Raw genomic sequence first — 27850 nt, forward strand, 5'->3', positions numbered from 1 at the left:
CGCAGAGAACGGGGGTGAGAGAAGACTCCAAACCTCCCTCCACCCGCTCATTGTAGTGTTGATGCATGTGTGTTCTAAGGTGCATTTAAAACCCAGGAGGGCATGGAGCTACCTGCCAGAGAGCAGCAAGTAAGCACATAGTCCCTCTTGCTAGACCTCAATGTCTACGTGTATTTAAAATTGAGAGGTGGGCAACGACGCCAGGGGTGAGGTGTACACCCTCAAAAAAAAATATATATATATATATAGCAAGTGGGGCGTCCACAATCGACAACAGGACAGCACACTGTTTAGTTATGTGAAATCATCATCGATGAATGTGTGGAAAACAGAAACTACAGCTTTATCATTTTTGGTAAATTTACATGTTACAGTGAATAAAATACATAAACGGATATGTTTCAGTTTATAGCAATATTTAGACTGAATACAGGCTGCTGTTGGACATGGACAGGTAATATCTTTTTGACTTGCTATCACCAGGATCTGGAGCTGTATTGTAAACAAACACTGAAGCTCAATTTGATGAAAATAGGAATAGAAATGTTTTAACAGACTGAAATAATAACACATTAGCTCCTTGGCTGGCAACTCATGAGATACAAGCAGACCAGTGGATCAGAAGGTTACAATTAGCTAATAACCTTTAGTGATATAAGTAGCTAAAGATTATTAGCTAACTAGCTAGTTAGCTAGCTAACGTAACTAATGTCCCCACATTATCAAAACAGTTTACACTTTTGATGTATTTCAGTTAAAGTGTGTTTTAAATCTACATCACTGATGTGTGTCATGAAATTACCTCTTCATCTTCTTTCTCCTGCAGCAACCATTAATGGCAAGCCATGCTTTTGTGTGAGTGCACTGCAACATCATGACATCAACAACACTGGACACAAAACCTGTTTTCATTCGATCCTGTATTGTCCTCAATAGACAAGTTCGGAAAATATAAGATTTGAAAATAATTCCAGAAAATGATGCTAAACTATGTTATTATTAGTATAATTAATTTGAGCCAGGACACTTACTTATACTCTTAAGAGAAGAAGAGCAGTTAGCAGGTGGGTTTGATAAGATCTTGCAGTACTGTCAGTTGATTCTGGGTAAGCTAAGTAAGCTTTGATAAAGTAAGGTGGCATATAAAAATCAGCACATGCCTGTTGATACTACACGATTCCAATAACAATCACCCTTTTATGCAGTGATTGCTGCTAATATTTAGCTAGCAGTACACTACAGATGGAAAGTGACTTTCTGTGTGCAGTTTACGGGCTCTCAGGTGTTAATTCAGGTTTGACACAGGTCATTAATTTGCACTGTAAATACAGCATGTTATTAGGAACTAACCAAAACTGTTCTCCTGTTATCATTGTGCTTAGCATACGTTACTCTGCCTGTTGTGATGTTCTCTTGCTACTGCTATTTTTTCTCCTTTTATTGATTGTATCCTAATTGATTTATGTAAATTATGAAATTATCTAAATGATATTGTTCTTTGCAGACTGGTTAACCTCTGCCCATCTTTTAGCTGTTACTTGAAATACCCATGCTGTCTTATAACTACTGTAGTCAACATATTCTGACCCAGCGCTGTCAACATTACTATTTAAAATTTATCATGAAGGTGCAGTTTATTTGACTAGGAAATGAGGGACGAAGTACAATCTCACATGCTCTTTAGAGAAACAAAGGGAAGAATAGGGGCAGGTCAGCTGATTCATCCTGAGCTGCCACCCTCTGTTATTTGTCTCCCATAGCTCAACTCTGACCTACATTTAAAAAAAACAATGAGATACTTCTTTATTTCTAACATAATTGTAACTTGGCTCAAAAATTTTTTTTACTTTATGTATTTTTTGACATTACATAGATCAGACTATGGAATAATACAAGCAATGTGACTGCAAGGACAAATAAAGGAAAGGAAAAATGTTAATGTCCTACCGCGCATTAAAGGGGAAACTCATTTTGTTACTAGCTAATGCCTTTAAGAAAGATTTAGAAGGAAGCTGAGACAAAAAGAAATCACACAGAAAAATCAGAGAACATTGCTTATAATCATACAAATATATGTTATTTTATTGAATATTATATCAGAATAAGACACCTCCTTTCATTTCATGTAGGAGTTATTGTAGAAATGTACACAGGTCTGATGGCAATCATGGAGAGAGGGTGAATTGAGGGCACGTGTCTGTCGATACTGAGAGGGAGTCATCCGTAAGGAGCCAAAGAACATTAAAGTATGCATGCTTTGCAAAAACCACAAAATTAAGAAAAAAAACAACCCATGTCAGTAATTCTTATTGCAGACTGTCATTATAGCCTGCAAGTTGTGAGTGCAGTTAGCGTGTTAGATTTGTTTCCCCTCCTTGAGTGCAGGCTGGTAGTTCTGGTTGCATATTGCTGGTCTTTACTCCTGCTTTGCTGCTTCTTGGCATATCCAGAAAAGCCAGAACGTCCCTGCTTCTGCTGCTTCTTTGGGCTCTTAGTGCAAGGAGTCCGTGTTTAAATCCCTGGTGACACTCGGGAGGTGCCTGAGGAGTCAGGCCTGCCCTCTGTGGATAATCGGTGCCAAGGCCAAGTGTTATTTATGGCTTCTTTATCTTTTTCATTTTTTAAAGTGTTTGTTTGTTTTTTGGAAGACAACGAGATCAGTTTGAGAGAGAGAAGTTAAGAGTCTGTAAGAACAAGAGTGGGAAACCGTCTGGAAGACTCGTGTGACCGTAAGTCTGATGCCACCAAGGTCATTGCTGAACACGTTTTGGCTTTAGAAACTGTTCTGCTGTTTTTATTTTATCTTTCTGACTCGGTCACACAGTGAGATTCTTTTTGGGGGAAGTTTCCCCATCGGTGTAAGTTCAACAGTGCTGAGCAAATACAACAAATAAAACCGAGCAAGTCCAACCAAATAGGAACAATTCTTCATAAAAACAACATCAACGAAAAACATGAAAAGGTATAACAACAGAAAGGCAGTAAAAAAAAGAGTACAACACTAACACAGTTAGTACAGTTTTAAGAAAATGAAAATATGTGTTAGTAGATCAGATATACAATATTTGTTAGTATTAACATATATGTAAACTGACAGCATCCTGCACATATAAACCATCCAGACGACTTCTGTTGTCTGGAAGCAGTCTGCTACCCTGTGTAGATTCCTCACATGCTCAGGCATTCCTGAAAGATGCCATTCACTCACTGAAACAGCAGAAATATCAGCATACTCCACAGGTTCAGCATATTTGGCTTTGTGCATTCTGCACATTAAACAAATCCTTATTCAGAAAGAACTATTAAAAAAACAATGTTGCAGCCAAGACTCAATTTCTGTTAGTGTCCTGTTTTGAATATTTAAAACGCTTGGAACAGCGAGCGTGGCACACATCCATTTTGTACTGCTGTAATTCCAGGACTGATTTATAATTTATTTAGGATGGTTTTTGAGGTATTTAGTTGGCACAACTGCCTTCAAAAATGAGATCCATCAGTTTGAACCCCACTTAGGTTATGCAAGAGGGAAAGGATTTTTAGAAAACTGTATTTTATAATGGTGTGCATATTGTGTTATCCAATTTATATTAAATCTCTTGTGTATGGACCACTGTCATGTACCATTAGTGATTGTTTGTGAGTTGTAATAGATAAAATAATTCATTGGGATAGCATTAATCAAATTCAGTGAGATGCTGCATTTTGACTATTTAAACTTACAGCATAGCAAGGCGGTGGCATCAAAACCACATTAGGAACCCACGACGAGCACATTATAACCACATTAGGGTATGATGCAAACAGCCAAATGTCATGATATATTGCCATCTTATTAAAATTCTGTGGAAGAAAAAAAAATTCTTGAAGTTATGCCTTCAGCACTGTGGCTTTCTGCCCCTGATTAAAAATTCTGCCTCTTAGCAACCAACTACATCCATTAGAGGGTGCTAGTTAAACATAATTTTTCCCTTTAATTTGACAAACTCCATGGCGCACATTTCTGTACTGTGAATGCAGGTTAAGTTGGTTCACGGTTTTGTGGATTTTTGAGGATCATTAGTGTTCATTAGAAAGCAATAAGAAAATCCTGCATGCAGGTAAAATAGATTTTGTAAAATGTAAAACTCAAAAAGGTGCATGGCTCAGATTGAATTTGTGTAGCGCATGGATAAATGCTATGCCTGAAAAGGCCGTTTTGTATTTGCGCATGTCAAATGAAATGTTACCAGGGTTTGCTGCAAAGAATTCCCTGGATGTTGGTTAGTTATTGTACAGTGCAGTAAAACTGCTGCTTCTAAGGTTCAGTTTACCTTTGGTTTAACTGGTTTACTTTTCGCAGATGTGTGTCTCGAAGCAGACTACGGCTACTGCTGCTCACACTGTTCCAAAATGAGAGAAAACTATTTATTCATCATCCAGTGTAAAAGCCTCCTCCACCGGGGGTTGTCCATGTGGCTCCTTTGTTGAGTTTACAGGTTGAAATCAAACAACAGCCCTCTGAGTTCATCATGATCAAATGGATTTCCCTGTCTTTGGCAGACCTTGGGGAGATTTTTGCACCTATTGCAGGGTTGATGTTTTTTTCGTTTGCGTTTTATTGAGTCTATCGATCATTATTTCAGTCTCATGCCCTTTCTTTTTTCTCGCCTCTCTGTCTTGTCTTACCATACTGTTAGTCATAGATACACACACTCACACACAGAGACCTTATAAAGACACTAAAGGTATGCACACCTACACAGGCAATGTGATGTTGAGAAGAAACTTAATGGGCTGTAGGTACTCGGTTAAGGGATCTGTGTGGGATAGGGATTACGACTTTAAACCTCTCATGTGTGGGCACGCAGACTATAACATTTTTTTTTTTAAATTTTCCGTGTCACCACCTTACTGTTAGCTTTGCGAGACCTGTATTCATAAATATATTCTCACTTGCAAAGCAGAACAATTCAGACTTCAAACTACAATAACAAAGATCCTCTTAACAGCTTTTCTACTTTTAGGACCACCATGTCTTTTTCCTCTCCTAACTTTTCCATTCAAGAGCATGACTAGTTTCACTTAACAGCTGCATTGCTTAACTTCTCTACATTGCAGAACATTGCTTCATGGCCATAAAGCCATACTTTTCCATTTAGCCCCTCTGGTAAAGCATTCAACTTTGTTCTTCATTTCACGTCAGACCTGACATTCTCTGATCTAGGCTGTCTACTTGCAGTATCACCATCAGACAACTTACTGTGGCATTCGTCATTACTACAGAGGTGAGGACTGATTGGCTTTTGGGACTAAGGAATCTACGGAGGAATTTGGATCAAGCGACAGAGGGTGCTGAGGGTTATTTCTTAAAATCTTCTTTAAAAAATGAACTGGAGCTTCAGAAATATACATTTTTATACTCTTTTGTGTTTTTAAAGTTCCTATTAGTTGCAAGTCTGGTAAAAAAAAAAAAGCTATTACATCTCATTCCTTTCCTGTCAGTCATTCACTGCGTTGGGCTTCAAGTACTTCCCTTTCATAGAGTGAACTTGTGATCAACTTCAGAATTCAAAATCGTGTGCTGCCTGCTGTGCAGACACATTTATATCATGCAGTAGTTAGTAATGCATGGTTAGAACCCATATAAGGCTGTACCAGACTCCTCCGAGAGGCAGAACATTGGGTTTCCAAAATAGATATTTGTAGGTCTGCAATGCAAGGACAAAATATCCAAATTTAAACTGAGTGAAGCTCCCTCTGGAAAAGCCCAGAAAAATGAAAGACTTGATAAAAAAATGAAAAGCCCTCCAACTAATTTCCTCCATAGACCCTCTGTCCTAAATAGCACACAGTGCCTCTTTGTCTCACATTCATTATCATACCCACATGCCGCGCGCAATCCTGCCAAAATTCTTGCTTACTTTACTGCACACATTCCTTATCAACATTCCTCAAGAATACACCTCCTAATCCGTCACTCTTCCTAAATAACCGCCACCGTGTGATGACTTCTTTACAATTCCGCACACAATTTCCGACTTACTTTTCACCCTCAATACGGCACATTCGTAAAGCCTCTATTTCACTTTCTGTAGCATGTCTGCACATTTGCACATTATGTGACCATTCAAATTAAACTCTATTGCCAATGCACAGAAATTCCTAGAATTATCGGGGAATTTTTAGCAGCCATCTAATAGGCTTTTTTTTTTCCCGTTTGGCTTCCCCATCTCCCAACATTGCTCTTTCCTGTCATAGCGAGGGACTTAACGCTGTCTGTGTTTGTTGGTAGTATCCATGCACCATTCACTTTGACTGAACATTGTGGTGACATTTGTTTTTCCCCTTACCAGAGCAGACAGCACCCAACAGCAGCCATTACTGAAATATCCCTGACATCTCCCATTTAGACACCTTGTATCAGGTCAGTTGCATACAATTCTAAAATTGCATGCAGTTCAGTCTCGATGCAATCAAAATACCGGTTAATTGAAACTAAAAGAAAAAGTTACATTTAATGAAGATTCCTTTGAGGACACTCATTCATTTAAAATATATACACATCACACAAAAGATGTGATGAGTGGTACAAAGTATCACCTATTCCACGACACAGACATGTCAAAGACATTGTGCTGTGTCTGAAGGACATAGTAGAGGTTACCCACAGTTTCTCTTTCTATCCTCTGTGCATGCACTCATTCACAGAGAATCTTACCTAACATTTATACTCTAAAAGACAGCGACATAAGGGGGTTAAAACACAATCACAGCAAGACGTTCACTCAGACAACTACATTTTTGAGGGCAATTCTTCCAAGGTGATTTGATAAAGCTAGTGAGTGGATAAGCTGCCAGACATCCTCAGAATAACAAGTGCTCCAACTCAGAGGCTCCTTCGGCTTTGATGTTGGGCTTCAAACCTGGCTTTACTCTGACAGCAGATGCCGAGCAAAGTGTACACTAGCGTGCTTTTTCAGGTGACTGATCCACCCCGGGTTTAAAATATGAGCCAGTTGTTTCATTTGTAGCCTTTAATGAGCGAGCGCCATAATTAGCGATCACCTGTTAGAGATTACTGCAGTAGAAAGAGGGTGTCATGCACTGTCTCACTTACTTATGCTGCCCCTGTTTTTGTTTTTGCTGGTATAAATATTGCTCAAGCCTTTTGACCCTTTCCATTAGAGTCTGGAAAAACAAAAACAAAAATACATGAAAGTAAATTATATTTTATGGCTCATCTTCCCAAGAAGAGTAGCTGCTTCAGGTTATTAATTTATTTTACTGGGAACCACTGCTTACACCTACACCAAGCAGTTCCTTGCTCCTGAACTTTATAGCATTTGTTGTGAAATTCAAATATTCCGCTTTCTTATCTCCAGCAGGACTGAAGCAACCATCCCCACCTCTCTGCTTATTCAATATAATGTTTTTAGCATCATCCGGTTATTATCACAGCTAGCAAAGAAAGCAAACAAAAGAGGAAAAGGATTCGTTTTTAGTTGCTGCTGACCTGACCCGACCCAAGCTTCCTGCAGATTTCTTTCGTCTCTAAGCCATATCATCTCACTTTGAGCTTTAGTTGACCTTAGTGATTAGCTGGTAGGCAGATGGTGGGTGGAAAGCTGGCTGAGCCACACTGTCACCAACTTTAGGGCTCAAGAGGGAGCCCATGGGTGAGGATTATCCTGCGGAGTCAGTGCTGGATGTGTGTGTGAGTGTGTGTGTGGTGACTATACAGTACAATAGAGCTGATGATGGGGAAGGCATATGAGAAAAGATGAAACTGTCAGCAGACAAAGAAGCTTGATCCTGACGGAGAAATAAATGGGGCTGCACGTAAGCAAATCACAACAGGTACAGAAAGAAGTGACACTGGGAGAAAGGGTGGGGTGGCGGTGGTAGGAGTTCTGGCTCAGACCCTGGGCTTTCCTTCTGTGGTTTCAGGTGAGGGGGGACTCCTCTCTTAGGTCTTCTTGGCTGCTGATGGACTGCTGACTCTTTATCCCTCAGCATCTTGGAGTGCACTTCTGGAATGAGGTGGCCGCTGAGGACCATTCCCCCAGCCACCCTCAGTGCATAGTGGGCAACTTTGTTTCAAGTGTCACTGCTACCCTTTGTCCCACCCTCATTCTCCTGTGCTATGAGGCCTCAGCCTTGGGAGCTTCTTTCTGTCCATTCTTTAGGGACGGCGAATCTGATGTCTTCACCGTCTTCCGAGGTGGGCTCACTGGCTCACTGACTAGCTCGTGTAGCGATGGCTCCTTATACATTGCAACTGTGTAACAAAGATAGGAGTCGTCAGTTAGCAATTTAGGTTAATGATTAATAACTGAGAAATAAACTATTTCAGTATAGTTTTTTTTTAATATACCCTCTATAACTTTAGGCAGGAAGTGTGCCGCTCCCTTGGTCTTCTTTACCCGGTTGCCCTTCATGACCTGACCGTCACGGTTGATACCGATATACCAGGAGCGGCCAGACTGGGTCTGCCGATAGAGCATGGAGGAGTACGTAACGTAGTAGTTCTCAAACACGCTCTCTTTGAACCTGCACTCAGGAGTGAAGTGCTCCTGAAACGAGATATGGAATAGGAGAAGAATTGCATTCATATTGTCAAACTGAACATAACAAGAAAAAGTAATCTGCAAATGTGATGAGAATATTTCTAAATTATCGCAAGTCTTTGAACTTGGACTACACTGCATGTCAGCCCAGACTAAAAAGGAAACAGAAAAAAAACAAAAAGAAAAATATGGGATGCATACTGTGAAACACATTAATGAGGTGGCTGTTTCCGGAGGGAAAGGAAGGATAGAATTAGATCTGAACTTGTGTTTCTTTGAGAGCATGGATGTTCCGGTCTTTTAAGAACAGCAAGAAAAGGTGCAGACTATAATATAGATGTGAGAAAAAGCATTAACATCTCTGCTAAACATAACAACTACCCAAAGGGAAAATGCATAGATGGAAAAAGAAGATGAAAGACACCTAAACAATGACACCAACACACTGCAGTGTGCACACATACATTGCTGTGTGTACATATAAATGACATCAAAGTGCAGGAACTGCTTCGGAGACATCACAATATGCTGAGCCTGGGATGATTATAGGGGTGAGGATAATACTGGTAAAGTTTACCAGTGTTTGGAATCACTGTTTCTGCAATATGTATGCCATAATTGGTTGTGACATGCATACCACATTTAATTTGTGTTAAGCTTATAATTATGACATGCATAAGAAGTTGTTTTTAATGTGTTTCCTGGTTAAATAAAAGTTACATAGACAGAGACGCCCATTGCAGAGCCAAACACCACAGTTTCCAAAAAGTAGACACCTATGTGGAAATTACCCAACTGCAGTTGGTTAAAATTATTATTCTTTTTTTATCAATGTACAGTGGCAGTTACTAGTTAAAAGATGTTACGAAGCCACAATCCGCTACCCAAAATTTCAGCCCTGACAAATGGCTGCACCACCGCCTCTCTTTAAACCCTCTTTTTTGCTCTCTTTGTAATTAGATGTTGTAACATGATGTAAAGTAAATGGCTGAATTTCATTTAAAAAAATACAATAAAAATCAGTGAAGTCAAGTGTAACTATATTCTGTACTGGGACGTGAACGCCAGCATGGAAGAAGCTAACGCTACAGCTGCTAGCACTGCAGAGGCCAAACTAATCTGAAGTTCTGCACATTTCAGCGACACTTCTAGCAACGGTAACGTTATATTAGCTATTAGGTCTGGCTTTGGGGACAGGGATGGGGACACCCTTTTGCGCCTGGGGACAGCTAGACTGGGACATAACGATAAACGTGTTTAACAGTTTCAGCTCTTAAAATGCAGACTGAATACTCATTTGACCAATATTTAATTTTGTATTTTTAAAGCATGCTCACCTTCAAATCTTTTCTCAGGATTTTGTATCTTTTTCGACAATTAGAAGACTAGTTGCCAATAACATCCTTAGTTAAAGGCCCGGTGGAAATAGTTTTTGTTTCTGTAGTTAAATTTAACCTGTTGTGACAACAATATAGCATTTTCTTTTTGACATATAGTGAGTGCCATTTCTTGAGCATAGAACATAATGGCTATAACACTGCTAGCATTAGCTACAGCAGAAACAAGCAAAGAAACGGCACAGCCAAAATACCAAAGTTGAGCATTTAAACCAAGGGGTGGTCAAAGGAGCTTGCAAAGAAAAGCGTCTGGACTTCTTTAAGTTACTTGAAGACGTTTCCAGATATAAACCTAGTGGGAGTAACCCACTAGGTTACTCCCAATAGGTTTATATCTGGGACTCTCCACCATTTGACCTTAGAACTGAAGAAGCTTCTCGGATGAGAGGTGAAACGTCTTCAAGTAACTTAAAGAAGTCCAGACGCTTTTCTTTGCAAGCTCCTTTGACTACGATGACCTGGATGACTGAGAATATTCACAGACAAACCAAGGGGTGGTTTCTCAGTGGCCCAAATTAATGAATTGACTTAAAACAAAACATGTTTTTGGGCAGAGTCAACGCTGAGGTGTGAGAAAGTTCACATCTATAGGACCTCTAAATCTTAAAAAAACTGGTTGAAAACAAACTAGATTTTAAGGGTCACAAACTAGTATTACATTTATATTTACGATACATGTTTGGGTTTTTTTTGTTGGTTTTTTCCAGACTCAAATTAAACAACAGGAAGATCTTTCACCCTGCAATCCCCTAAATGAGATTATTAATATAGGCCACTCTCATGTAATGCCAATTGTCCGTGACTGGCCAAATGTGTATAGACAACAGAAAATCAAATTAGAAGAACTTGGATCATGTCCAACAGTTAAACCATTCTTTGTAAGTGATCATGTCCCTGCAGCACTTTCCCTCTCTCTGTACTCAGTGTAAGGGCTACTGAACACTGCATAATGTTGGCTGGTGAGATTAACCAATTGTGACAGATATACATCACTCTTAGTCTCCATCAGGGTCTGGACAGAGTCTGTCCCCTGTCAGAGAGCAAAGCCAATCTGTTGGATTGATTAAGTGAGAGCAGCAGGCCAGAAATGGCTGAGTGGAGAATTTCTGAGACTCGGGACAAACAGTAGCATCAAACTTGGCGTAGACACGTTTTAATAAAGAGACATAAAAGACCTTCAGTTTCAAACTTATCACAGATCATCAACTTTCTGCTTTATAGGGGAGTTTTATCCTTTAGCAAGGTATTTCAGGACTGTGTGTCCTCCCTCCATTTATTTCTGACCCACTGCTCCACCAATGTTCATGTCCATTTCACTGCCACCTTCCTACCATATGAAAATAAGCTTCTACCCTTAACTCAACAAACACTCCTGCTACCACCACATTGCAGAGCTATTTTAAGATCCACTGACAGGTTTGATATCTTCTGCTGTGCTAACACAGAGGATGGGATCGATAGATGATCTGCTTCATTCATTATTAATCAGACCAGAGAGCAAGAGGGTGGGAAGTGCGGGAGACAGAAGGGGAAAGGTAGGGGAGACTGGAAAGAAAGCGGAAGATCACTCAGAGAGGACAGAGGGGTTGGTGGGTAATAAAGGAGATTAAGAACTGAGAGAAAGGGAGATCCCTATTATCCCCCAGGACCAAAAGGAGCGCACGCTGAGCTGACAAGGGCTTTAGTCGTCAGCACCCCACAATCTAACACTCACATTCCTCTGGAAACAGAACCCATTACTACAGCGCAATGCCCCTTAGTTCAACCTCTGAAATGACACCAGTGATAACCCCTCTCCCAAGTCATCCTATAATTACCCTTCATAATCACGCCCCTGAAATTAGTCTAATGATAGAACTCATGTTTCCTGTACTTCATTCAAGTAGTCTCAGAAGATCTAAAGAAAAACCATTCTGCGAGAGCAGGCAGGACAGTAAAAAAATGTCCTTATAATACAAGGATTTTTCATGATGACCTACCGCAGTGGCTTCTATTGCTCTCCCTAATGGATACAAATATGTTACTGTAATTATCGCCATCTCTCAAACTCACCTTGAGGTAACCTTTAGACCCTAGCAAAACAATAGTTTCCACTCCCACTGACAGCATCACTCAAGCCACCAACGTCTGCAGATGAATTATTGCTAATGATGTGTGGAGCGTTGCACATTTTAAAGAGCAATGAGGGAATATTTCCATCTAAGTGGTGGGTACTTGGACTGAAAACGAAATAAAAAATCTCCTTCTTTAACCGTGACTTATTCGGAGACTTGGCTAGCTAGCTTCCCTCTTCATGTGTCGCAAGCCAAAAAATTAATGCGAATGAAAGCAGATGAGAAAGATAATATGTAGGGTCCGTGCGGAGAATTCCTAAGATGGGTAGAACCTTTTTATGATGCAGAGTATCATCCAGACCTTCCCCGCCCACACACGCAACCTCCTTCCTCATTCCTTGTGTGTGATTACATCTGTTCTACCTGCTTCAGTAAGCTTTGCTCTCCACCACGACCATACTCTGGAAGTGCATCAAGCCACACTCACACACTCACAGGGCAGAGTTCCCTAATCTTACCCTGCAGATAATTAGGATATAGGGGACAGGAGTGAGGTTGTGACTAATTAGAGAGAGTAATTCCATGCATGATATGTAATATCTTGTTCACTTTAATTTCATCATGCATGTACAAGCATGAAATCAGAACTGATGCCCCTGAAAATATAGCTCTATTTCTGTAAACCAAAACATCATTTGCATTTATCATGTTAAAACATTTGCAGTTCCCCATTTAGACAGCAGGGGTCATAGTGTCATGCAGGCTTCCTGCATCTATTAACCGGCCCATCAACTCCTTGTGTAATCTATGGGAAACTGTGAAATGTGCCCAGCTCCAGTAATCCCACCACATTCCCATAGTTCTGCATCACTGCTGCAGCAGCCCACTCACATGACAACATGAAATGTAAAGCTCATCCATGCAACATTCACCTAGTACACACACATACATGCTCTCTGCGTTCAGGAAGCCTTCCACCTCCCCCTCCCCAGCAGGGCATGTTGCTGATGTTGTTTGTCAAGCCAGATGTGGATGCACTATGACACGACGAGTTACATAAGTCAGTAGACTACAGAAGCTTATTAAGAGGGATTCAGAGAGGATGAGAATACTGTCTAGCACCACACATGTATGATCTGTCCCTAATGCAGTCCGGGGAGAAATGAAGCTCACATGACAAGAATAGAGTGGATGATAATGTGCTGAGACTCGTGGCTCTGCAGTGCTGATTGATAGCTGGAAGTCCCTTGTCAATATAATGCTGCTGAGAGTGGAGCTGTCGCTGACATTCCCTTCTTCCACCGTCGGCGACAGCGGTGACTGCTCCGCACTGCCCGCTGCCTTTATCAGAAAACCCTCTGCTTTAAATATTCTGGGACGCAGCACTGTGGTTAATAGCTATTCCATACAGTAGCAAATCGGATAATGTATCCTGACTATTTTGGTAGGAGAGCCACGGTACAGGCCGGCTCATGAATCCATCACAAAGAATAGGATTTTTGCCTTTCCTAAGTGCTCCTAATTGGCTGCCTTGGAAAAATGTCCTGCTTTATTGTTACATTTCTGCACTCTGCCTCTTTTCTTTGGCTCTGGCCAATTATTCTCCCTGCTGCTTTTTCTAATGTCCACATTTTCCCCTGTCCTGTGATAAAAGCGATGCTATCAAGCAGTGGTGCTGTCCTGCATCTCAATGTAATCCTTTCATGAAAAAGAATAAGAAGGACACAGGTTTTCATCAATACCTTCTTCACTATTCTTCTCCCTTTCCTGTGTCTGTCTATGTTTCGTCTCTTTTGGTGCCGGTCTGTTCTAAACACACCCATCAATACTTTAGTATCTTTTAATTAATTAAAAGACTTGGACACCACACTATTTAATTGCATATATATATATATGTGTGTGTGTGTGTGTGTGTGTGTGTGTGTGTGTGTGTGTGTGTACTGACTAGTTTTGACCAGCACATCTTTGGCCAAAACTTGCTTGTTGATGGTCATGTTAGCCTTCACTAACACAAGCTCTTTTCTCCCTCCCTCTCATTCTCTCTCTCTCTCTCTCTCTCTCTCTCTCTCCCGAGCACATACACACACACTGTTTCTCTCTCTTTTTCTCAGTGTCCATGAGGAGTTTTTCCAGAACACATAGATTATAAAATGGGGCAGGAACAAGCCAAGCTCTATTTTTGTATCGGGACCAGCATTTTCCTGTTGTCACCCACAGGTAGTGAGGTTGAGATTTATGTCTGAGACAACGCTACTGTTGACTTCCTTCCTCTGTTTTTTCCAAGTCTGGCTCAACGGCCACACACTGCTGTATATGCATGAGGCAGGGGCATGAGAAAATTTTCCCTTGAGCATGCAGAGGCAAAACCTTCTAATAACTAACATAAGTGGCAGAACAAGCAGTGAGAAAACACTCTGTTAGCCACCTCAGCTCTGTTGTGACAGCCAAAAGCATATGTATCACATAGAACGCTGTCTGAGCAAAAAAAAAAAAAAAAATCTGGCATCTTTTAAATGAAAAAGATGATTTACATTTAAACACAGCACAAAGTTATGTAGACATTTGCCAAATGCACTCACTCAAAGAACTAAGATTAAATAAAATAAAATGAGACTACTAATGTTTCAGAAATTAGAACATGCTTTATGGCCAAAAGAAAATCATGTTCTGTTGTACTGCACCTATATGAGCCCATAACTGTGTGTAAAAGAGAGGAATCTCTCCGAAAGAGGTCAGTTTGGGATGTACTACAGCTATCGACTGCTGCTGAGGAAATCCCTTCTCTCCTCTTCGCACAGAGGAAAGGCACCAAAGTCTAATGCATGCTAATCAGGGGCTGAGAAGATAATAAGAGATGTTGCAGTCCATATGCCAATATTCAAGATTTGACTCTTTCATGCACAGATGGTCCTCTCGCATTTATATGCATCGATGCACACTTGCATTCACTGATTTTGCATGTAATTTTCCGTTCTTGAAAGCAGCACATATAACCAGTAGAGAGAAAAGATCCTAGTTATACAACATACATGAATAAATAAATGTGTTTTTACAAATGGGTGCATGAGTGATTCAATATTTGTACTTTTTCATAGCTAGGATATTGACACAAGGTGAAAAATGATCAGCTGTGCACAGTCTAACTTTCTAGTGACTTTAAGATAACCTGGTCTTTGTTATTTATAGCAACAAATGTAACTTTATCACCTTGGTATTTATCTCATGCAGGATTTCATAGAAAACAAAGTTGTCACAGTAAGGTGTAAAGAGTCAACATTTCCTGTAGTAGTCATAAATTTTTAAGCATGTAGCCATGGTTAAGTGATTTGACACTAATCGCATGTAAGCAGTATTGCAAGCACTGTCCAGAGTGCTGATCAGACTTTATCCTCTTGAAGTGACACCAAAGCTGTCCAAGGTGCTGACTGAAAGAGTCAAGTGTTCTGAGACAGACGACATTGGAACTATCCATCTGCCCTTTTTGTCCATTCCTTCACTTCTTAAAGTATAAACTATTTAGTTAAAACTCCCAGATGAGTTGGTACTGTATATGCTTGGTCTCAAAGCCTGAACATTGTATTTTCTTAAACAGTGAAAGGTCGACTTTTAAGAATATAAATGACTTCAAATAAATACTTAAATATCTAAAGTGGTAAAATGTAATATATACATAAAACAGAGACATGGGACACATTTCTGAAAAATAAATTGTTGTATTTTGCTACTAAGCATTGCCTCACATATTCTAAGTTGACAGGATATTTATTTTGTTGCGGAGTATTGCCACACTGTGGTATTGCTACTTTTACGTCAGTTAAGGACCTGATGACTTATTTCACTACTATGGAGCAAAAACTACAGAACTGTACAAGTGTTGAGCTATCTCTTATTATAACTTGGAAAATTGGAAAAGGGTGTAGCAATATATTGAAATTTGTAAATAGAGCATCCATCCATCCGTTCATTCATTCATCCATCTGCTGTGGCATATCTGGCTTTAGGTTGCGGGGTGCAGCAGTCTAAGCAGAGTAACCCCAACCTCACTCTTTGGCTATTGTTTTAGATGTACAGCAATTGTTTTTAAGCATGCTATAGAAATAAATATGACTTGACCTCTTCCAGCTCTACCGGGGGATATTGAGGCATTTCTAAACCAATCGAGAGATTTAAACTCTCAGTGTGCCCTCCTCTCAGTAGGACATGCCCATAACACCTTACCTAGAAGGAGGTGGTTTGGACATCCAAATCAGATCTCCAAACCACCTCAACTGGCTCTTTTCAATGTGAAGAAATGGCGCAGGGCTGTCCAACTCCAGTCCTCGAGAGCTACTGCCCTGCACCTTTTAGATGCATCCTTGTTCCGATACACCTGAATCAAATGAATGGCTTGTTACCAGGCCTTTGCCAAAGCTGATGGCATGCTGAAGAGAAAATCCAATCATTTGATTCAGCTGTTTTGGAGTAGGGACTGAAGTTAGACACCCGTCGAATGGTGGGTGTGCTCCAAATGAATGAGCTCCTGATGCTATTTTACCATGCAATTGACATGATTGAATGCCTTCTGTAAGTCACAAGGCACATAAACTCGTGGGGCTAACTCTGATATACGCTTAAATATCCTCTCCAGTATCCTGGCATGAAGCTTCCCAGGTGGGCTGAGGAGTATGATCCCCCAATAGTTGGGGCACACTCTCTGGTTCCCTTTCTTGAATAAAGGAACCACTAGTTTTTGAGATGTGGTGGTCCTTGAAGGGTTCCACCAACCATTGTGGTGCCTCTTGAGGTCTGGCCTCTTGAGGTCACTCCCTATTGTTCCCAGACTTTCCTTCCATTACAGAAGGCAAATCAGTGGGGCCACTTTTGTGCTGCTGGCCATCAGATACTTTCCAGATGTTTTTACATGGTGGATCACAATCTGATGGAACTTTTCTGCTTTCATATTTCCATTAGTTTTGACAAGATCCCCAGCACCACTGGCTGAAATTCATCCCCAAAACACGACAAAGCCTCCACCGTGTTTTACTGATGGCTGTACAGTACATACTCACTGTTGTACCACTCTCCTGACCTCCACTGTACATACTGACAACAACTTGAACCAATTTTTTTTTTTAACTTGGATTCATCACTCCTCAAGTACCTCTGACTTTCAGTCCAGTTCTTGTGTAATTTGACATACCTCAGGCTTTTATCCCTGTTTCAAGTACGGAACTCATTATATTCTATTGGTTGCAATAAAAAAAATAAAACGTCAACAGTTAAAAGGTTCTAAAGATGTTTCTGAATTATAAACTATCTCAGTAAAATATGTGTAGCGTAACCTGTTTAGCATAACTCACTTGACCAGAGCTGTTTATTTTCTAGCTGTACTAGGACAAGAAGATGATTACATCAAAGTCCCCAAATTAATGTTTTTTAAAATACTGCAGCATAAAGATAGGTTAAATTGTTTTGGTACAAATGATCTGTAAGGTGTCTAGTATCAATGTCTATATTTGCAATTATTTAGCTTTGTTCAGTATAGCCATAGACTGACTGAACATTTTAATGGCAACAATAGTGACCAGAATAATGCTGTATATCTAGGCATGCTCAGAAAGGATCGTTCTTGCGCTTACTATCACAATCAATGAATGATAGTTGACAGCAAAACCCTGCTTTGAGGCACTATTTCTCATCCCAGTCACTTCACACTTATAGGTGCAAATCACCTCAGTGCAAACAGAAGGTCATTTACTCGGTGAAGCCAAAAAAGCAGAGATGAGAACCTGAAACCACTGAGCCCGACACCTTCCACCCCTTGGCTGCACCTAGAAATAAAAAAGCTCAAAACAGACTTTTTTATAGAATTTTCCCTTCCCTTTTTAATCGGTGACAAACAGAAGGCCTGGTGGAATTTAAAGCCCACTTAGAATCAAGCTAACTTATTGCTGGCAATGAAAGTCAAGCTCTTACTATGGTTTTACAGGGACCAGGTAACTGGACCAGATAAAAACAGTCCTGATACCCAATACCACCACAAGCATCCCCCGCAGGATACCCCAGTCCACATAACACATGTAGACTGGTTGAGCAATCTCCCATACACCCTCAAATATCATGACCAGGATGAAAACCACATTATTTATCCAGAATCCAAGATTCATCTAATGGTTGAACTCTCCTCTGAGGTATGCTGGCATAGACCTTACTGGTCAAGCTGAGTAGTGTGATCCCCTTATAGCTGCAATGCAGAAGAAACTTAGGGTGAAGCTCATCCACCCCTAGTGCCCTGCCACCCAAATGTTTTTTAACTACCTCCTGACCTGTCTCTTCACTGTCTCTCTTTCCACTACAAAAGGTGTGTCAGTGGGATTGAAGAGATTCTCGAAGTACTCCACTATCTGACTATATCCTCTGTTGAAGTTAGCAGCTCTCCATCTCCACTGAATAAAGTGTGAGTTGGAAGCTGCTTTTCTCCTTGTGTCACCTGACAGTTTGCTAGAATTACCTCAAGGCTGACTGAAAGTCATGCTCTGTGGCTTCAGTCTTTGCTTCTGCTACTGTTAGAACCACACTTTGCTTAGCATTCCAGTACTTGTCAGTTGCCTCCTAAACTATCCAGGCTTGACAGGACTCATCTCCTGTGTCCACTTTCTGGTTCTGGGCTCACTGCAGTCACAACAGACATCGACCAACTTATGATTGTAATCTGTACACCAATGGCAGTAGGGAAAATGGTCCATTCATACTTGTGAGGTCTTTCTGAAGTGCTTAACTTATAGCTAAAGAATATTTTTATCTACATAGCTGTGATTAAGACGTTGAAGATTACTTTAGCATACAAGATCACAATCTAGTTGACCAACCCCATGCAACCCAAAGGGAGAAAATTGTCATTATTTATTGACATCCTATTTAGTAGTGTGTGCTCAAATAGCTTTACAAACTGTAATACATCAACTTATATTAATACCCATACTAATATATTGTTCTTTTCACTCTTTGTTACTTTATTTCTGTTTTACACCTTTCTAAGTTCATAAATTAGAAAAATGATTTAAAATTGAATTTATGTTTTCAATGCAATAAATAAGCGAGGCAAGAATCAAAAAATATGCAAGCTTTTGTGGTAAGTGGGCTTATATCTTGAATTTACCCTCATTTGTACAGTTCTGTATATACATGCATTGCGAGGTTTGTGATGCATGTACGTATACATCATCACACCCATGTCATGCAAATTATGCTGAAATAGAAGAGACGGTAAACTGAAGTCTAAGTGACAGACAACTGAACCTCTAAATCCAATATGACAGTTGATGATAACGCCCTGATTGGTTTTCTCCTTTTTGATTTCCTTGTCAGTGATGTGAGTAGGCATTAGCTTTTCTGTAGGAAAGATATCAGGACCCCGCAGCTGTTATCCAAACCTGAATGGATGCATTCTAATCCAAAAGCAGAACAATCATCTTGGATTTAGTGTCACAGCAACATATCTCAGATATGTCATGAAATGGAAGTATTTTGTTTGTATAAGCCTAATGGGTATACTTACTGATGTATAGAGGTATCCTTCACTATTCATGGCGAGGTACAACCCTGTCTTTGCCCCCTGAATTGCCACAATCCGCAGCCCCACTGGAATTAAGTTGAACTGTGCTAAATTGGGAAATAAAGTCAGAGATAGAGGAAAGGAAGGAAAGGAAAAAGTCAGAAAATCAAACTGCAATACCATATCACAACACATTCTGCTATTCTGTATTCATATTTGCAGGGTGAATGGCTCCAGTGTCAGTGCTGCCTGCGGTTTCTCTCTTAAGCCCAAATGCAGTGACCTCTTACTTTATGTTTATGGAAACATAACACTCTGTCACCTTCACTGAGCTTTGTGCTGCCACTAAAACTGAACAATAATGGAAATGTTCTGCCATGCCAACTGCAGCTTAGAGTAAAGACAGCAACGCAGTGTTGGTAAAATATACTAGTAAGCTAGTTAACAGTTCACCAAGAAGTAATGTTACATTGAGAGTAAATAAAATGCCACATTCAGACTTCGGCTTTAAAAAAAGGCCCATGTCTGACTCTTGAAGGTCAAAAACAAAGAAATGATAAGAGAGCACTGCATAGTTTCTGCTCTGATGGCCAGATTTAGTTTGCGAAAGGTCAGGACGAACATTCACATCGTCTCAACGGTTGCAATATGTCACTGCTCTCTCTGGTTTATAAAGTGCATATAGTGACCTGCAGATCCAATCAGAATCTGTGATCCAAGCGTTTCTGCACGAGAGCCGAACACACTAAATTGCCAAAGTTTGACAGGCACTGCGACATGATGTGCTTCCTATTAAGAGACAAAAATAACAGTCCTAATTGAACCAATTTTGACAGGTGAGCTGACAAAATCCTAACTTTTTCCTCCACTCTTCAGCCATAGGCCCTTACAGCACAGCACGACACCTGCTGTTGTTCGGTTAAGTTCTTTACAGCATTAATTTTGCCAAAAAAATTACGAGCATTTCCATTTTCCAGTTTTAGATACATATATAAGTGGGTAGAAGCAATGCTGGAGGCTAGATTTGTAATAATTGTTAAAAACTTACAACATAAGCATGATATCTGTACACTGATACTCACAAAATGAGCTGCTTTCATCCCTTGTGCTGTCGACAGTGCCATCAGGCTGCATCTGCAGGTAGTATCCATGTTGGCTGTACAGCCGGGTAACGATGCCTTTCAGCTGTGGCTCTGCAAGGGAGGACCAGAAAGCAGCGTGGCATTAGACAGATGTGACATTTACTAATTTAATGGCCCTGAAAAAAATGAATGGTTAGTCAAATATGTCATTTTAAACAAAGGCACCAATGAGAAAAATTAAGAAGTGTATTATATGAAGCTAGAATGTGGTTTATGTGCGACGTAACCTTAATGATTTTCTGTTATGAACTAATTTAAAATGATCATGTATGCTGAAGGGCAACTGGGCATCAGCATTACACATTTATAAACTTTTATTGGCGGTGGAAGATCTCTAATATTATAATAGAAGAATATTTGTACAACCTTAAAGCAATTTGCAATAACATGTAAGAATATTACACAGCTATGTATTTTTTTGTACAAGACAGTGATTTCTCTGTAGGGAAACCAGTGGGTGATGTCATGCTGGTAACATCCATCTTTTTTATATACAGTGCATAGTTTGTTTCACTGTTCTTCTTTAGCCATGTGCCATGAGCAAATAAAGTAAAGTGAGATACTTCACAGTCTCCTTCTTGCTAAATAAACAATATATTCAAGGGGACTGGGTGCTAAATGTGACTGACTAGAGGAGCTGAATGTTTCATGAGCGGAGTCCCCACAGCCTACTCTGTGTCCATTTAACAAACTGAATCTCTGCAGCACCAGGCTCTTTGTTGTGATTTCTCTTTTGAGCTCAGCACCTTAATGTCGTGCTACTCCAACAACAAGGATAACCCTGCATTTCCCCTGATTTTGCTTGTAGCAGAGTGCTTTATTCAGTCAGGACTAGTGACCTGATCAGCCCCCTTCATTTCAGCTTTAATAAGGCAGATGAAAGATGGTTAAAGGAGCAGTTTATGATGGAGCCTCTGGAGGGCCATCTGGGAGTTCCCCTTCCACTATACTCCTCACATGCACTCGCACACACTCCTCTGGGAATGACCTGGGGCACTGCGCAATCTGCCCGTCTTCTTCACACTATAGCGCGAGGAGCCTGAGCGAGGCAGAGGATACAGGGATGAGATCTGTAGGACTATTTCCCAGAGGAAGTGTGCCAGGGCTGAAACATCAGTGAAACTGTGACCTACTCCCATTGTTACAGGCATGCACGTCCTTTTGTTTTCAAAGCCTCCTGTCAAAACATTTCTCTGTCTCCACTCTCTCACTTTCCTCTCCTTTTCCATTCCATACCCTCTGAGTTATATTTGCTTTCATCCCACCTAATAACATCATGCATCATCCAATCAGAGCAGGGAAGCCGTTCATTAGTTGTCCCCGCAGATTCAAAAGAGAGAGATGAGAGACAGAGAGAAAGAAAGGGAAATGGGAGGATCGGGGAGGACAGAAGCGAGCAGAGGGACAGCGAGGGAACAGTGAATGAGATGACACTGACATTTCATGAAGAGTGACGGCTGTATGTGCAGGAGAGGGGGAAAAAAAGCACATTTAGGCAGAAATTCAATAGACAGCTTGTGCAATATAGCTGCAATCAAAACTCCCATGCTTGGTGTCAGGCGCACTAAAACTAATGTTTCACTTAGCAGAGCTGGCTCTGACTCCACAGTCCTCACCACAGCACCAGCACACATTAGATTTTGATCCAGCATAATGAGAGCAGGCTCACAGGAAAGAACACGACAGCTGTATTTTACCACAGCTGCACTGAGGGTTCATTGTGGTCAGCGGATTGGTCACGTCGTGTGAAAACACTGATGTCACCACAGTCCCATCACCATTTATACTGGTGATCAAGGCACCAGATTGCTGAAATAGTCTCCTAAATGATATGTGTCAGAACTCGGGGGGGGGGGAGTGAAAGTTTTTCAAGGAAGTCTCCTATTTTCCAGCTGTTGCAACATCTTTCTCTTGTAATATGGGAATCTCAGAGCTTTTGCAATGGTGTGTCACTGAAATGTTGGCAGAAACCAGCTCAATCGTACTCTTGTATCTTCAAAGCGCAGTTTAAACCAAATGTCCCACCATTTCTGGCACACGTCACCATTTGTGAGGATGTGAGACGCTGACATAATGTGCCCTGCAGAAATGTAAGGATCTTTAGGTAAAAATTTGTTTGATCTTCGAAGATATTTCTGCTCTAGAATAAAAGACTGTAAAAAAAAGATGGATAAAGCCTCAGTGAAGCTAATATGGAAGTGACTTAAACTTCTATAGTAGCATGTTAGCTTATAACTTCCAGTTCTTTCCAATGGCCAGTATTTTAGCAGTTGCAAAAATTCAATTCAGGGTCACAAGAGGGCTGGAGCTTATCCCAACTAGCAAAGGGTGACAGGTGACAAATATTTGCACTCACATTTTAAATCTTATTGAATACAATAGTGCATAATAATACTGCTTCTTGCATCCTTTATGTACAGTGTATGTCTAAAACTCAGGCAGACAGACACTCACTCTCTGACTTTGGCCCAGAATATTTTTTTGTCATACTTTTAAAAGAATGAATTAATAAAGGAAGTAATCCATTGATTAATAATTAATTAGTCAAATTAGCTGCAGCCTTGAACTGATTAGTTGTTTTTTGGTTGGCTATTTTCAAGCTGAGGTAGTGCAGTTTCTTCTTTTCAATTCTTTTTACCAAAAGAAGATTAGTGGAGCAACTGAGGCCAAATCCGCACAACAAATGTCGACAGTGATGAGATATAGTCCTGTCTTTCGTGTCTGAATTCTTCCCGGTAATAAGAGGTCTCTGATTATGTGGGCTCGCAATATTAAGATTGATGAAATAGGGCTTTATGAAGAATTTCACTGGGTAGCTAATTCTTTATAGGGCACCAATGGCTTATGTAAAAAGGAATAAATATGTTTTCTATTGCCATATTGTAGTTGCTTGTTGTATTAATGGATTGGAGAGACAAATAAATAAGCTGGAAAAAGAGGATGTTTGTGCCAGGGATTAAAAAACAAAAAAAAGCAGACTTCATAAGGATAATGAAGACGAGGAGTTTGGCCAAACATTTAGATTTTCAGACCAACATGGTGAGAATGGCAAATAGGTTGTTGTGTTTACCGTCCAAAAAGAGGGGATAGTGTAATATATCACTGGGATTTAAAGCAAATTGGAATCTGAAGTCTTTTTAAACAGCAAACTGAATGAAATTCACAAAATCATGAGGAGAAGAAATCTGAGCAAACGGTAAAAGTAAGAACTTATTGTTTATTCAAGAAAGATTACAGATGTCACAAATGTTTTAAATATAATTTTTCTTATTTTGCTCATTAAAGATGGGGAATATTATCATTACATATTAAACGTGGAAGGGACAGGAAAATTCCCTTCATTTTATTTTGAAATTATTTATATTTTATTTATTTAAGTCCACATTCCTGATTTGGATAGGCTTTGATATTGAAGATTCATTTAAATGTATTTTTATTAATGTTTTTTTTTCATTTTATAAATATATCTTTCTAAATCATGTAAAGAGGACAACAGTAACATGTTAGACAAATTCTTCATATTACTCCATGCGGATTATGGACTTATATATATATATGGATTGTGTCAAATATGCACATGCAGCATTTACATCTTTGGTTAGAAAACCATAGTAAAATATTTCCTGGAACATTATTAGGAGGTCTCTGTTTATGTTTACGTTATTATACAACTCTGATATGCTGATGTTAGATCACGGTGGGAAACATGCTGTCATGTTTGGTCTGTTGTTGTTGGGTAATATGTCTGATTTCGGGAAGTACAGGTTATGTAAAAGACAAAAGTAAACATTTGTTCATTCATTCAGCTAAGAGTGAGCTTCTCTTTAGCCAGTTTTTAAAAGTAATAGCCATGTTGACCTGTTTAAATAAGCTAGCTGTGTTGTAAATGTAAAGAACATTTAACACTTTGTTAAAGAGTCAACTAGAAACACCTGAAAATCTTATTTTCTGCCCATTGTCCAGCATCACTACTGAGAGATTTTTGTTTCATTTAAATAGAACAATTTAGATTAAAGGCTTAAATTAAATAAATATCTTACTATAATGATTGTATCAAATTTACACGTGTCTGTTCCCTAACTCCTCCTAGACTTGTTAATCAATGGGAATGAAGAAAAATTAAAAATATATGTATTTATTATTAATTTATCTGGTGTGTATAAACAGCCATTTTTGCCATCTGACTTTATATTGCGATATAATGAAGAACAATAACATGAATAAATGAGCAGAATCTGTATCTGCAGAAAACTGAGTGACTTAACTAAACTGACTTCATTTTTTTAAAGTTACAAATGGTGCTTTACCCCCTAAACTAGTTTGTGTACATGCCACAGTATAGCAAGCGCACATTATTAGGCAAGCCAACTTCTCCTGCTTTTATAAGCCCTGGAGGAGCATTCTGATAGATAGTGACACAGTCTGACAGCAGTCTACCTCTGGATTAGCAAAGCACACAGAGTTGTTTACATGAGCAAAAAGCCAGTGTTTGTATCATGAGCATGCTTAGTGTGCACACTGAGTATCTACTTCTGCTCCACAGGGGTAAACAGAGAAGATGATAACTTGGAGAGCTACTGGATCAAAGGTCATGTGTACTGATTTTGGCATAACAGGGCATACTTGCTCTAAAACAGTAAAAGCATATTTGATCTATTGCAGGGGACAAAACAGTGACCATTTTATGGTCCTCTAAGTCAAAGTACTGCATAATGGAGTGATAGAAAGCACACAGGTGCAAAATTAAAACTTGGGGTTGCCATTTCCACTGTTTCTCAGTTCTGTTTAGCTGTATTCAAAACAAATATTCTAGCTCAGAGTGTAAAAAATAAGGCCCAGGGGATCACAGACAGACCAAAGACTGCAATTTGGCCCAATATGGATTTTAATTGTATTTTCATAAGTTTTGCAGCTTTTCCTGCTGATAAAGAGCTCCACCATGCCCATTCATACAACAACAAAGTAAATACGTAATAGATAAACACAAAGTTTCTATTTTCTCTGTCTATTATGGAAATGTATGCTTTCTACAAATGGATTTACAGTAAGAAAAAAACAAAAACAATAACATTCAATTGAATCTTTTATGTAATTTTCCACCTTTATTTCTTAATTAAGCCTAAAGAGTCGTGCTGACAGAGTTTTCGTTATCATATTGAAAAACTGAGGTGTGTTAGTGAAGTAATTTTTTTTTAAACATATCAGACATTAAATGTTTAGTTAAAGTTCTTTACACTGACATAAAGAGGAGTTTCACTGGTTTCTGCCCTCTTAAGGGGTCTGAATATGGCCCACCGTGCACAGCTATAGTCCCAGCTTTAGTTGCTCGTTAATTGTTACTTTTATGTCCTGTTAAAGATTCAGTGTGGTTTTAGCTTGTGCAGCTTTTTTAGTTAGGGCCTTCTCTTGTTTCAGCAGAGTAAATTTCCAAACTGTGTCTAAAGTAGTTAAAACTAGCTCCGCTTCAGCCAGATGCTTCTGTAAGAGGGCATTTACACATTGTTGCGTAAGCATTACCAATGATATAACACCTTACTCAGTATTATAAAGTGACAGGGGACTTTCTGTAGATGCCTTTTTAATATTTAAAATTACTTTTATCTGTCAGCTTTTTGGAATTTTACTTAAGTAAGCAGGACTTTTACTAAGAGTGCTTTAAGATCAGTTTATTGTTTTGGGGGCAGTTACAGTCCCATTAACTGTAATGAAGGGCTGCAGCCTGTGATATACACTGTGAGAAATTATTGAAACATATTTGCAAATCCAGTTTGCTTACTTTAATTGGATTCAGAAACTGAACTTTTTATCAAAGTGGTTGCAGGCTCTCTGCAATTCTATAAATTCACTAGTTGGCCAATTGTTTCAACTTTATATATTTATGCACACATTATCTAACACAGTAACGTGAGACGGTTAATCCTTTGGGGGGGGGGGGGGTTGAAACTGAGGCCATTAATCAAACCAGCCTTGTTTTTGTAGAAAAGAAGAACAATGTATTTTTCATTGGGTCATGATCAGACGCATGACATTGAAAGTGTGCTGGAAAATGGAACACAAGCTTTTGGTAATCAGTGTTTCTGCACTCAAACGTGACCATATATTTAAAAAAAATAAAAAAGAAAAAAAAGCTCATGATCATCATTAATCCTACCATGTTTATCTGCTGTGATTCTTCCAGAGTCAGTTGCAACCCTGTTCTGTAGTTACACGAGCAGCGGGCAGTGCACACATTCTTTCAGGGTGAACACACCTACATCTGCCTTGCAGAATTTTCTCTAAATATGCCAGCAGCACAACGTGCAGCTTCCACCGTCCAGGGTATTTCCCATGGAGAGGAAGCACGTGTGTGTGTGTGTGTGTGTGTGTGTGTGTGTGTGTGTGTGTAAGACTACATTCATCACTCCTGGGACATGTGTGGGCTTGAGTGACAGGAAACATTCGCTGATCCAGGTCAGTGGAGTGTGGGTCAAAGAGAGCTCCTTGTCTGTTTATGTACATCAACACAGGTGTTGTCAGCTCACCCGACAACATGTTGACTCATCAGCCGGCCCATTTTCAAGTGACCTCTCCACACATGAGAGGAAATATGACAAGCAGAAAGGAAAGTGTGTAGCGAGTCTCCCCTTAAGAGATGTGGATTTAAAAGACGCCGCATAAATGTGACACAACACAAGTCCCACGTTTGCTGCACAAAGTATAACGCAGTTTTCAAACAGCGAGACGGAGACATTATTAAGTTAGGTAAGTTGTCGAGAGCAGTTTGTTTATTAAATTGACTTTTCCTCTAATCCCAGCAGAAGCCGCTGCTAGGTTTACACCGGGACGCCCCTCATCAATTTGCATTCCACATCGATAATCATTTTGAGAATCGCACGGGGGAGAATGGAGCCTAGCCCTCCAGTTCAACCATACACACAGCAATTATGTGGGTCTCTGTATAAATGAGGTCAATGCACATAAGAACCCAAGGTAATCACTTCATACATCCCGGCTGCCATCAAGGACACTTAAACCCTTCGCTGCTGTGTAATTGCTCTGAAAAATAAGCAGCGGTTGAGATTTATCTCTAATCAGCGTAGTGTATGTCTCAGTGTTGGTTATCATTACACTAATGTATTTATCTGGCTTGATTTGAGCTCAGTATGTTGCTGGCTGATCTCCCCAAAGGCGAGCTCCT

General features: G+C 39.8%; 1 protein-coding gene across 2 annotated transcripts in view; it reads right to left on the reverse strand.

Annotated features, from left to right (window-relative positions):
* Nucleotides 1-5408: 5408 nt before the first annotated feature.
* Nucleotides 5409-27850, reverse strand: part of fgf11b (fibroblast growth factor 11b) — a 34234-nt gene continuing 11792 nt past the window's right edge. For both annotated transcript variants that reach the window (XM_005737913.1, XM_005737912.1), the window contains 4 exons: nt 20614-20724; nt 19535-19638; nt 8354-8552; nt 5409-8257 (listed from right to left, as the gene is read on the reverse strand). In XM_005737913.1, coding sequence (XP_005737970.1) covers nt 8121-8257; nt 8354-8552; nt 19535-19638; nt 20614-20724 — 551 coding nt within the window. In that variant the 3' untranslated portion in view covers nt 5409-8120. The remainder of the gene's footprint in view (nt 8258-8353; nt 8553-19534; nt 19639-20613; nt 20725-27850) is intronic.

Source organism: Pundamilia nyererei, unplaced genomic scaffold (genome assembly GCF_000239375.1).
Source record: "Pundamilia nyererei isolate P.nyererei 1_Seehausen unplaced genomic scaffold, PunNye1.0 scaffold00080, whole genome shotgun sequence".
NCBI classification, from domain to species: Eukaryota; Metazoa; Chordata; class Actinopteri; order Cichliformes; family Cichlidae; genus Pundamilia; species Pundamilia nyererei.